Here is a 13,623-nt window from a genome sequence, read left to right as displayed (position 1 = left end):
TCCATGTTGTCCGCTCAGACTGGTAGCAGCTCTCAGGCAGAGGGCTTCTAGTATCTTGGCCCCGCTGGTTGATCTCCTGATGGCACCTGGTTTTTTGGCCACTGTGTGACACAGAGAGTTGGACAGGATGGGCCATTGGCCTGATCCAACATGGCTTCTCTTATGTTCTTCTGTGACACAGAGTGTTGGACTGGATGGGCCATTGGCCTGATCCAACATGGCTTCTCTTACGTTCTTCTGTGACACAGAGAGTTGGACTGGATGGGCCACTGGCCTGATCCAACATGGCGTCTCTTCTATTCTTATGTCTGGGGCAGTGATGCTCTGTATTCTTGGTGCTTGGGGGCGGGGGCACAGTGGGAGGGCTTCTAGTGTCCTGGCCTCGCTGGTGGACCTCCTGATGGTGCCTGTTTTTTTGCCCACTGTGAGACACAGAGGGTTGGACTGGATGGGCCATTGGCCTGATCCAATATGGCATTTCTTATGTCTGGGGCAGTGATGCTCTGTATTCTTGGTGTGTGAGGGGGCCACAGTGGGAGGGCTTCAAGTGTCCTGGCCCCGCTGGTGGACCTCCTGATGGTGCCTGGTTTTTTGGCCACTGTGAGACACAGAGTGTTGGAGTGGATGAATCATTGGCCTGATCCAACATGGCATCTCTTATGTTCTTATGTCTGAGGCAGTGATGCTCTGTATTCTTGGTGTGTGGGGGTCACAGTGGGAGGACTTCTAGTGTCCTGGCCCCACTGGTGGTCCTCCTGATGGCACCTGGTTTTTTGGCCACTCTGTGACACAGAGTGTTGGACTGGATGAGCCATTGGCGTGATCAGGCATGACTTCTTTCATGTCCTTATCTCCTTATCTCCTAATGCAGGGGTCCCCAACCTTAAGTGGGTAACACTGGAATTCCGACTGCATGTGGCAGGCATAACCACACTATGGATCCCAGAAAATAATTGCCATAGGAGGTGGAGCCAGCCACAAAATGGTTGCCACTGGTTGCCTTCAGTCGCACAGTGAAGCTTCTTGTGCTGAGGTCAGGGCTGGCACCTTTGTCAATGCTAACTTCAGCCCACCCACCCACCCCCACTGATAGTGTCACCGAGTCACATGGGGAGCACCCAATTCTGTGCCTCCAGAAGGCCAGCGCCCTAGACAATTGCCTAGGTTGCTTAGTGGTAGGGATGGCCTTGACTGTGGTGGCAGCTGCTGCCTAAGCAATGTTTTTTTTTAAAAAAACAAAATCTGTATAGCCAATCAGAAACCTTGCTGGGCAAAAGCCTCACCTGGACCTGCCCACTTTCTAGAAACACTTGGGCACTGGGAAAGGGATCAGAGAGCAGCCACTGCGTGGTTCAACTGGAGATGCCGGGGATTGAACCTGGGACCTTCTGCATGCAAAGCGGAGGCTCATCCCCAGAGCCTCCAGCCCTCCCCTCCAGTTTGGTATAGTGGTTAAGTGTGCGGGCTCTTATCTGAGAGAACCAGGTTTGACTCACCACTCCTCCACTTGCAGCTGCTGGAATGGCCTTGGGTCTGCCATAGCTCTCGCAGAGCTGTCCTTGGAAGGGCAGCTTCTGGGAGAGCTGTCTCAGCCCTACCCATCTCACAGGGTGTCTGTTGCAGGGGAAGAAGGTAAAGGAGATTGTGAGCTGCTCTGAGATTCAGAGTGAAGGGTGGAATATAAATTCATTTTCTTCTTCTTCTTCCTCCTCCTCCTCATCCATATTATATAGGCCAAGCTAGCCTAATGTCTTTCCTGGGTCCTTCTCCAGTTTTACAAATGTATTATTTCATAAGACTAAGCATTCCTCAGGGCTCTTCTTAATCCCATGTCATGTACCATGTCAAATATCCCTTTGTTCCCACAAATTACTTAAAGATAGTTTCCCATCAGTTCTGCTTTGAGGGGGTTCTTTAGATGGAATGCAATCTACTCGTTATTGTGGCTGAATGGCTGCCATCTTTTTTTTTTCTCTTTTCTTTTTAAGGGGGGGGAGTGATTCACCAGCAATTTTTGTCATTAGCCATTTTAACCCCTTTGCTGAAGGAACATTTTGGCATGAGCTGGATAGAAAAGCCAAAATGTGTTTGGAATCATTTGCGTTAATTGCCTTCGGCAAACGAAACGAGGCTCCACTTAAAATTGTTGAAGCAGTTTCTAAATGCGGAGGGGAGAGGGGAAAGAACCCAGCTTTGATATTTTCTGAAGAATCAGCATACCCAGTGAGTTCAGAGTTCCCTCGCCTGATTCTTTTGTACGGCGTTTACTGCCAGAAGATACCATTAGCACTCTCACGCCTGACCTGTAATTTCTCCCTGATTGAAATGCAAGGCATCTATATTGGACACTTGAAAATGTTTGATGGCCATCTGTGAGCATTTTGTGGGTGTTTCAAAATATATGCATGAGGAGCACCTTTGCATATTAGGCCACACATCCCTGATGTAGCCAGTCCTCTTGGAGCTTACAGGGCTCTTCGTACAGGGCCTACTGTAAGCTCTAGGAGGATTGGCTACATCAGGGGGTGGGGCCTAATATGCAAAGGAGGTCCTGCTAGAATTCCTTACAGGGCTTTTCTGACAGGGCCTACTGTAAGCTCTTGGAAGATTGGCTACATCAGGGGTGTGTGGCCTAATATGAAAAGGAGTTCCGGCTACAACAAAAACCCTGTATGCACACACAGTCATACCCACCTTCTCTCCAAGAGTATCTCCATCTTTCAGCTGCAAACGATATCCTTCCAAGTCCAGGGTGAGGGCAAGGAGAGAGGTGCTTGATTTTAGGAGTACCAAGACACATCCAGCAACACTCCAGGAGTAAAGAAGGGGTAGCGACTGGCATGCCAGCAGCTCCAGTTTGGTGTAGTGGTTAAGTGCACCGACTCTTATCTGGGAGAACCGGGTTTGATTCCCCACTCCTCCACTTGCAGCTGCTGGAATGACCTTGGGTCAGTCATAACTCTGGCAGGGGTTGTCCTTGAAAGGGTGGCTGAAAGAGCCAGTTTGGTGTAGTGGTTAAGTGTGCGGACTCTTATCTGGGAGAACCGGGTTTGATTCCCCACTCCTCCACTTGCAGCTGCTGGAATGACCTTGGGTCAGCCATAGCTCTCATAGAGCTGTTCCCCTCAAGAGTAGTTCTTGGAGAACTTTCTCAGCCCCAACTACTTCACAAGGGGTCTGTTGTGGGGAGGGGAAGGGTATAAATCCAATCTCCTCCTCCTCCCTGGCAAGCTGATGTAATTTCTAGTAAACTCTGGAAGTGACATCATGGGATGCTCTAGGATTTATACCCCCCCAAACCCCCCCCCTCTTCTATGGTAAAATCATATAATGGGAGAACTGGCAACCCTACCCTTGTAGTGTGGATTCAGCCCCCCCCCCCCAATGATTATTTTCCTCTGGATTCCTGCCAGAGTGACAGGTGGCCTGTATTCTCCCCCCCTCCCCACCACCAATAAGAAAACTTTATTGGAGATATAAGCATTGCGAACAAGACTGAAGGTAATCGGCTAGCACCGTACAGTACACTATTACAATGCAAAACACAGGGTAGTTACTAAGAGCAATATTCTGGCTCCTGACAATTACTTTTAATTGCAATATAACAGTAAGATAGATAGATAGATAGATAGATAGATAGATAGATAGATAGATAGATAGATAGATAGATAGATAGATAGATTGATAGATAGATAGACAGACAGACAGACAGACAGACAGACAGACAGACAGACCGACCGACCGACCCCGGAGAGCTCCTATCAGGTCCCTGAGCGACTGGCTGTCATCTGCTTCCTTCTCCCCCTCTCTTGCTTCCTTCTGCATAAGAGCTGGCTTTGCAAGGCTTGCTCAATTGCACAGGAGCTACAGAGCAAAGCCTCTATTTTCTCCATTGGCTGAGGCTCCTCCCTGGGGGAGGGAAGGGGGAGGCAGAGCTCGCTTTGCCAGGATCTCTCAATCGCACAGCAGAGCTACTGAGCCAAGCCTCTTTTCCTTCTATTGACTGAGCCTCCTCCTCCTCTTGGTCCCCTGGGGAAGGAAGTGAAGACCCAGAGCTTCCTTTACCCAGTTCCCATGGATCTGGGCACATGGGAGAAATACAAAGAAAGTACCTTTAAAACTAATGAGTGCTGTTTTAAGTTTTTTTTTTTTAAATACTCAATTGTGTTTGTCTGTGTCCTTTATAAAGTTTATATCTCTGGCCCGACAAGGTCTCATTTTTGTCAGATTCAGCCCTCATAACAAATGACTTTGACACCCCTGGCCTATGGTAGGATTGCCAAGTCCAATTCAAGAAATATCGGGGGACTTTGGGGGTGGAGCCAGGAGACATTGGGAGTGGAGCCAGGAGAAAGGTTGTGACAAGCATAACTGAACTCCAAAGTGAGTTGTGGCCATCACATTGAAAGGGACTGCACACCTTTTAAATGCCTCCCCTACATTAGAAATAAAGGATAGGGACACCTTCTTTGGGGGGCTAATAGAATGGGACCCCCTGGTCCAATCCTTTTGAAACTTGGCGGGTGTTTTGAGGAGAGGCACCAAATGCTATGCTGAAAATTTGGTGCCTCTACTTCAAAACACAGCACCCCCAGCACCCCAAATACCCACAGATCAATTCTCCATTCTACCCTATGGGAATCGCTCTCTATAGGAAACGATGGAGTGGCCTGCAGACATTTCCCTCCCCCCCTGCCCCCGCTTTCTGATGACCATGAAGTGGGGGGAGGTCGCTGGAGCACCACATTATAAACATCACTTACATGGCACTTGAAGGATTGATTTCCATTGTCAATTTTGTAATTTTTTGCATTAAGCCTGCGGAAGCTTCAGAGAAACGGAGGCAGAGAGGCGCCGCCTTCGTAGCTGCCTGCTACTGTTGCCTTTTTTTCTACAGCAGTTTGATTCGTGAAGAAGACTCTATCTTGCCAGTTCTTGGTTGAAACCATTTGAAGGAGTATTGGTCCCAAGAAAGACTGTGCATATTATAGAACTTCACCTATTTTGTCCTTTTCAAGGACCATGCATATTGTATGACTTCATCTTATGTACAATTTATTGCTCTAAATGTTTGTTTATGTTTCTGTTACAAACTTTAATGAGAATTTGTTGAGCATATAGGAGGCTGGTTTGGTCACAGAACCCTTAGGGGCTCCCTTGCTACCCACCTGGGGATTGGCAACCCTAGACTACAGAATCCCCAACAAGTCTTTGCCCAGCCCCTGCCTAAAGACTACCAGTGAGGGGGCTCTCACCACCTCCGTCAGTAGCTGCTTCCGCTGTTGAACAACTCTTTGTCTAAAAAGGTTCACCCTGATGTCCAGCTGGTACCTTCTCGCCCTTAATTTAAACCCATTCTTGAGAGTCCTCTCCTCTGTTGCCAGCAAGAAGAGCTGCCTGCCCTCAATGCAGGAGCAGCCTATACCAGGGGTATCAAACATGCAGTCCAGGGGCCAAATCAGGACCCCGGAGAGCTCCTATCGGGTCCCTGAGCAACTGGCTGTCATCTGCTTCCTTCTCCATCTCTCTTGCTTCCTTCTGCATCACAGCAGGCTTTGCAAGGCTTGCTCAATCGCACAGCAGAGCTACAGAGGAAAGCCTCTATTTTCTCCATTTGCTGCCCTCCTGTGATTGTATGACTCGATTCTTCATTTTCTCCAGGTGAAGTGGGATAAAACGTTTTACATAAATATGAATAAGGGATTTATGTAGTCCGAAAATCGATTGCAACGCCAGGAAATCTCCATCCCCATCTGGAGGTTAAGCAACAACACAACGGCTGCTTTGGAAGTCAGACTGCATGACGTTCAATCCTACTGAGGACCAGGCCTGTAGCTACAGGGAGACCCACAGGGGGCGGGACCATCCTTTCAAAAACCCCTTCCAACTGTATGGCCCTTCCACTGCAGGGCACCCTTTGCTCACCACCAGTGTTCCCTCAAAGCTGAGTTAGCGTGAGCTAGCTCACAGATTTTTAGCCTCCAGCTCACCCATTTGTTGTCTTCGCTCAGGAAAAAATGGCCCCAGGGCACAATAATTTATACAGTAGCTCACAAAGTGGAATTTTTGCTCACAAGACTTGGCAGCTTAAGAGGGGACATTGCTCACCGCCACTGTGAACAAGTAGTAGCATTGCGCCGGTCTTTCTGCCCCCCCTTCCCTAACACACCTTGCAGAGCAAAAGGGGGTGGAGTCAAGAGGTTTCTGTCTCTCTGAGAGGGGCACATAAGAAAGGGCTGGGGGGAGCGGAGCTGCTGTGACTGCCCAGGCAAACGGCGGGGGGTTTAGCTTGTGGAACTCAAAGCAGCTTACAGTGCCGAGAGCCCAGGGCCGCCAAACCGTGTGCACCCCCCCAAACGACAAATTCTGCTGTAGGCCTCACCAAACATGAAATCCTGGCTATTGCCCTGCCGAGGACCTTCCCTTTCCCTAAAGACCTCTCACCCTCAAATCTGCAGGTATTTCCAAATCTGGAGTTGGACCAAAGAGATCAGTCCCTTTGCAAAATGGGCACATATCTGAGGTTAGGGCTGCCAAGTCCCCAGTCCGAACGGGGTTTCCCCCACCTGGGAGGTTCTCAACCCTGGATGCTGTTTGTCATGAGTCCTGACAAGGAGCAGCTGGAAGGGTTAACAGACCTGGAAGAGTTGCCAGCCAGTTCCTCAGCTGAACAAACAGCAGCTGGCCCATCATTCACTCTCCAGGCACCAGTGTCACCTGTTGATGATCAATCTCCTCCAAGCTCTCCTCCTGCCATCTCAAGAGTTCGAAGCAAGCTCCGGAAAGAACTTTCAGAGCTAAGACATGAGGCATGCTGATGCTTCAGATCTCTCAGCCGTGAGTTCCAGTAGTCACTGCCACCCAGGGAACAGGCTGATTGAGACTCCCATATAGCTCCCACCCAGGACCTGGTAACCTTGTGAAAGCAACAAGTCTATTCTCTGGCTTGCATCCACGTTCCTTCCTGATCCCTGATCCTGACCTGCTTGATTTCCTTGGCACCCTGACCTTTTGGCTTTTGGACATTGACTTCTGATTCCGGTTTGCGATTCTGCATTGGTGACTTGGCTCCTGCTTGATTTCCTGGACTTTGACCTTGGACTGGCTTTGGACTCCTGCCTGCCTGCACCCTGAGAACGTGACACTGTAGTCATTTAGGACTACATTTTGGACTGCTCTGGGATGCAGGGGACTTGGCAACCCTATTTTGAGGGACAGTTTTTTTAATCAATCAATCAATCAATCAAAAAAAAAAAATTCTCAAACCACCGGGAGAACGCTTCGGATGCTGACTTGAATGTTTCCGTACTCAACAAAAGAAGTTCCAAGGGCGACTCTCCGGAGGGAGAATCCCGCTATTGGATTTATCAGGTTTAATTCTATTAAGCACGGGGTCCAACAAGGACAATGTAGCACTCATTTGTTACAGGCCTTAAATTAGCTCATATTAAGCAAATTGAAAAGGCGAGCCAGAGTGGTGTAGGAGCTGGAGGGGGCAATTCGTTTTGGTGAGATGCCAGTTTGAATCCCCGATTCCCTGTTCCCGCCATGAAGTTCACTTGGGTGACCTTGGGACAGTCTCTCTGTCTGTCTCTCTCTCTCTCACACCCACACACCCCTGCCTACCTAATGGGATCATTGTAAGGATAAAATGGGGTGGGGGAGAGAGAAATGAAGGTGGGGGAGGAGATGAGGAGGGAAGAGAAGACTCATGGACTAAATCCAATGGAAAGAGGAAGACATAAAATAGACAGATAGTTTAACATAAGTAGTAAGGCTGTATTATCATTAATTATAATCACTGCAAACAGGGCTTTTTTTTTGGTAGCAGGAACTCCTTTGCATGTTAGGCCACACACCCCTGATGTAGCCAGTCATCCTGGAGTTTACAATAGGCCCTGTATTAAGAGCCCTGTAAGCTCCTGGAGGGTTGGCTACATCAGGGGTGTGTGGCCTAACATGCAAAGGAGTTCCAGCTACAAAAAAAAAAAAATAACCCTGGCTGCAAATGACCACTGTATTTATCTTGTTTACAAAGATTTGCAAAGACATTAATTTGATGGCATTTTAACCTGGCTTTTCACACACACAAGCAACGTGTGCGGGTATGTGCACAGACACATTATCTGCCAACTTTGGCTTTTGGCCCATGGAAGTGCATACCACGTTAAATCAATTTGTTCTTAAAACGTGTCCTCCTGTACATTCTTTGGGCTCCAGATAGTAACAACATTTTAATCTCAAGCCTGTTTTTTGGTCAATGTCACCTTGACTGACTGAAGATCTGCTTCGCTTTGCACTATCAACTTCAGCAGGTTTCTTTTTTCCTTTTCAAGTAAAAGTTCAATATCACTCCAGCTTTTACAGTCCCTCTCTAATCAAGGAACTCAGACTTTTCATCACAAGGGACCAAGAGTCATTTCACAAGACAACCGATGCGCAGGAACATCTGCCCTGCTAAACATTTATTCAAAACAAGACCCATAAACCTTTTTAAAAAAATGTGCAATTTTAAAATGCAAGACGGATCATGTCCAGGGCAATATACTGATGTCACCACCTATATAAACAAAGGAGTGATTTACGGCAGCCAATCTTCTCCTCCGCATAAGGAAAGGATAATTTCTAGCGAAGATGCGAAAGGGGGACCACGAGTCAGGAATAACTAGAAATTCCAGTAAGGCCATAATCACAAAACTCTTAACACAGACTGAAGAATGACGTGAACCAGTCTGGCTTCTGGCAGGACCAGACCTTTCTAGTGTTGGCCCCAGCCTTTGGGAAACCTCGTGTCCAGATTTCTGATAAAGAGAGTCTTTATTCTCAAAAGCTTATATTGGACTTGAATCTAGCTGTTCTACTGCAGCCCAGCAAGGCTACCCACAGAAACAAAAGGGAATGCAGATGTAACAGCTTTGTTAAACACACACAGTATTTTCCTGGCATCCTTTAACACTGTCTAATCCAGGGGTGTCAAAAATGCGGCCCGGGGGACGAATCATGCCCCCGGACTGCTCCAATCAGACCCACAAGCAAGTCACAGTAAGAGAAACAAGCCAAGGAATCAAAACCATGGAAGAAACCTCTGCAGCACTGAATAACTTCATTTCTTCCCGCTGCTGCTTCTCTCAGAGCTTGCACAAAGGGAACACTTGGGACACTCTACCCATGTATAGTAGCAGCAAAACCTGACATGAATGGCCTAGTTCTCAAATGTTTAGCGGACTTGGCTCTGGTTAGTAACTTGGATGGAGATCATTAAAGAAGCCTAGGGTTGCTACACAGAAGCAGGCAACGGCGAACCACCTTGGAACATCTCTTGCCTTGAAAACCCTTTGGGATCACCATAAGCCACCCTTACTTGATAGCACCTTCCACCACCACACTAGCAGTAAGAGCCTTCCAAAAAGCAGGAAAACATGGCAATGTTCACAACCTAGGTGCTGGCACTCCACTACCCTCTGGAGCAGGGGTGGCCAAACTATGGCTCTGGAGCCACATGCGACTCTTTCACACGTATTGTGAGGCTCTCAAAGCTCCACAACCCCGTTGGACAGCCCTTGGAGATGGCATTTGTTTCTGTAAATTGCTTTTCCAAGTCAAGCTAGCCGGCCACTCAGAGAATGCATTTTTAAGTTAAGGTTTCTTTCATTCCACTTCTTCTTCCCGCTCCCATCTATCTGCTTTCTTTCCATCTTTCTTACCCACCCTTTCTTTCTGCCTCGCGGCTCTCAAACATCTGACATTCACGTCTTGGGGCTCTCAAATGTCTGATGTTTATTCTGTGTGGCTCTTACGTTAAGCAAGTTTGGCCACCCCTGCTCTGGAGGATCACAACCCGCACGCTGAAGACCCCCCCGACGGAATCGAACCAGACTTATCGCAATGAACAATGAACCTTCGAGGAACGGCTCTCCAAAACTGTATCAAGAAGTGCAAATCCAGAAGACAAAGGGTACAAACGGCAGACACATATCCAGAGACGGTTTACCTGTAGGAGACCCTTCCATGACATGACCTACATAGGGTCCTTCCCGGAAGATGGGCCTGTTGTCGTTCTGGTCAATGATGATGATGTCGAGAGGGACGGGACCTTCTATGCTTTTGCCGCTGGTGTCGGTGATTTCCACTTGGAGCTGCGAGAGAGGAAGGGAGAGAAAAAGCAGCATGAGCCAGATTGTTTTAAGACTTCAAACATGGAGGGAGGAGGGCGAAAGAATACCCCCAAAGAGCTGATATCAGCAGTTTCGCCACAACAAGCTCCCGGCAAGGTTAGCTTTTGAGGTGGCTGAGCTCTCCGCTGAAAGGCAAGAATGGTTGGAACCGGAGCTGTAGTGATAGAAGCAAAACTAACTAAGAGGGTGCACGCTGAGATCCCCGTTGGGCACTTTGCAATTGAATTGCCAAATTTGCTGCAGGATTCAATGAGGGAAAGGGGGGAGGAAAAAAAAGAGAGGCACAATTTGATACTAATGAAGTGAATATTTGCTTAGAATAAGTCTCTCTCTCCCCCACCCTCCTTCAGGCATAATTACCCTTAAGGGGAACATAGCGAAGCACAAAATAAATGGCGAGTGAGCCCATAAAATGAACGCCTGGGATGGAGAGAAACAGGATATTAGCGGAAAGGAACCAGAGAACTGTCGAGAACGAAAATCCAAAACCAACAAGAAAACTCTCCTCTCTGTGGCACGTCCGGTCTGACTGGAGTGCTTCCACATGACTCCAGATATCCTGACACAGCAAAGATCAGGACTCATTAAAACAAAACAAAACAAAAAACAACCATGTTCCTGGATGTGTTATGTGGAAATGCTCTCAACACAGCCTCAAGGCTGGCGGGTGTGAGTAGACTATGTAGGCAGCTGCCTAGGGCGCCAAATGGCCTATGGAGCACCCCTGGGCACCTCCTCCCCACATGCCAGCTAGCTCGCGGCATCTTTCCTCTGCTAGAGACTTGGGCAGAGGAAAGATGCAGCTTGGCCTCACTCCCAGGCTGCCTTCCCTTGCAGGGGTGGCAGCCTGAGAGTGAGGCAGAGGCCACATGCCGCCTCTTTCCCCCGCCCAAGACTTTCTCATGTAGCAGGAAAGTCGAGGGGGGAGGGGCTTTGCATGGTGGGCTCCTCAAGAGGAACCCGCCATGGGCCCCACTCAGCTTCCCCGCACCGCAGGGAGGTCAAGCAGGCAGTGGGCGTTTGCATGGAGGACTCCTGAAGAGGAGCCCTTTGTGCAAATGTGGCCATCCAGCCCCACTTGGCTTCCCCACACTGTGGGGAGGTCGAGAGGGGTGTGGGCATTTGGACGGAGGGCTACTCAAGAGGAGCACTCTGGGCAAACTGGGCCATTTGGCCCCACTTGGCTTCCCCACACTGCGGGGAGGTCGAGCGGGGGTTGGGGTTGGCATGGAGGGCTCCTCAAGAGCTCACATTTGGGCGGGCGTTGGAAGCCCTCCCCCACTGGAGGGGCGGAGGTGGAGCCTTCCAGGGGTGGCAAAAGCCCCAGTGCTGGCCCTGCCTAACCTACCTCACAGGAGAAAAGAAACAGAGTCCAGCAGCACCTTAAAACTAATAAAATTTGTGGCAGGGGATGAGCTTTTGTGAGTCACTGCTTGCTTCTTCAGATGGACCAAGATTGGTAGCTGTGTTAAGTCTGCCTGTAGCCGTAAAAAAAAGGGGGGGAGGGGCAAGCAGAGCCAGCGTGTCCGTTAGCCGGGGTGGCCAACAGTGGCTCCCCAGATGTTTTTTGTCTACAACTCCCATCAGCCCCAGCCATTGGCCATGCTGGCTGGGGCTGATGGGAGTTGTAGGCAAAAAACATCTGGAGAGCTACCGTTGTCCACCCCTGTCCATTAGGCAACATTCGGCAGTTGCCTCAGGCACCGCCTCTTGGGGGCGCACGTTGTTTCCGGGCGCTGAGGGGTTGGAAGAACTCTCCCGGCCCCTCAGTGCCCAGAAACAACGCAGCATGGCATGATGACGTCACACAATGATGTCATCATGTGCCGTTGTTTCTGGGCGCTGAGGGGCTGAGAGAGTTCTTCCGACCCCTCAGCGCTCAGAAACAACACAGCGCTTTCAATCCTGGGCATTCGAGAGTGCCCAGGACTGAAAGTGCTGCATTGTTTCTGGGTTCTGAGGGGCTTGAAGAGCTCCTGAAAAAACAGATTTACGCTGTGGTGCAGTAAATCATGGGTTGCCCCAGAGCAAAAATGGTGGAGTGGAGCCGCTGGTGCGGAATCACCATCTTCAAGTCCTTGAAGGGCTGTCATATACAGTAGGGTGGCCAATGGTAGCTCTCCAGATTTTTTTTGCCTACATCTCCCATCAGCCCCAGCCATTGGCCATGCTGGCTGGGGCTGATGAGAGTTGTAGGCAAAAAACATCTGGAGAGCTACCGTTGGCCACCCCTGATATAAAGGATGGTGTGGAATTGTTTTCTGTTGCCCCAGAAGGTAGGACCAGATCCAAGGGGTTGACATTAAATCAAAAGAGTTTCCGGCTCAACATTAGGAAGAACTTCCTGACTGCTAGAGCAGTTCCTCAGTGGAACAGGCTTTCTCGGGAGGTGGTGGGCTCTCCTTCCTTGGATGTTTTGAAACAGAGGTGAGATGACCATCTGACAGCGATGAAGGTCCTGTGAATTTAGGTGGAGGTATTGGTGAGTTTCCTGCATTGTGCAGGGGGTTGGACTAGATGACCCTGGAGGTCCCTTCCAACTCTATGATTCTATGACATCACCAGCTTGCTGCAGAGAGAAACGGAAGCCTGGCGCAGAGCAAGGTTAATGTGGAATCAGCCACTGTTTCAACTCTATCAAACATTGTGATATATATCGGGTGAGTAGCAACGACGGAAGCAGAGGGCTTTTTTTTCTTTTTTTTTTACTCGCACTCTTCGCATGTTTTGCACGGCATTGCGCACATGCCCGTTACAACCTGTTTTCATCACTGATGTTGAATAACGAGATGGACTTCCATGGAATGAAAAACACAATTACATCACTATTGGCTTCATTTTTTCCCCCCCTGACCAAGCAAGAAAGGTACACAATCGAACCATTACTGTAGGAAAGTGTACCTGGCTACAGCAGCAAACTATCAAGAATGAGGCCTCTGATTAATAGCTTTGCCTTTGGTCATGGACAATAAGCATCAAAGAAATTCATCTTGGTCAATTTATAAGAAATTATTGTTGCATTGTAATGCCAGGAGCTATTCTGTGATATCGTTTCTTGGACCACTGAGGAAGGCCAATGGGCTGAAACACACAAAATCAGTGTCAGTAGCAGCCATTTTTGGTTGTCACTGCACAATTTGATACACCAGTTAGGTGTAGTGGTTAAGACCACTGGACTCTTACAGGAGAATGGGGTTTGATTCCCCACTCCCCCACAGCCGGCTGGGCGACTTTGGGTCAGACAGAGTTCTCTCAGAGCTATCGTCTCAAGAGCAGTTCTCAAAAGACCTCTCTCCGGCCCACCTACCTCACAGGGTGTCTGCAGTGGGGAGAATAAAGTCAGAGTCCAGCAAAGTTTTATTCAAGGTACGAGCTTTCATGTGCAAGCACATTTCTTCAGTTAAAATGTCATGGAAGAAAACCATTCAAACTTATAGACAGTTGAAAA

General features: G+C 48.9%; 1 protein-coding gene across 1 annotated transcript in view; it reads right to left on the bottom strand.

Moving 5' to 3' along the window:
• The window catches only part of CDH13 (cadherin 13), a 1,257,603-nt gene that overhangs the window by 548,495 nt on the left and 695,485 nt on the right, over window positions 1-13,623 (bottom strand). The window contains exon 6 of the mRNA XM_060253738.1: window positions 9,992-10,136. Coding sequence (XP_060109721.1) covers window positions 9,992-10,136 — 145 coding nt within the window. The remainder of the gene's footprint in view (window positions 1-9,991; window positions 10,137-13,623) is intronic.

The sequence above is a fragment of the Heteronotia binoei genome, chromosome 14, assembly GCF_032191835.1.
Source record: "Heteronotia binoei isolate CCM8104 ecotype False Entrance Well chromosome 14, APGP_CSIRO_Hbin_v1, whole genome shotgun sequence".
NCBI classification, from domain to species: domain Eukaryota; kingdom Metazoa; phylum Chordata; class Lepidosauria; order Squamata; family Gekkonidae; genus Heteronotia; species Heteronotia binoei.
This window is presented reverse-complemented; position numbering and strand designations above follow the sequence as displayed.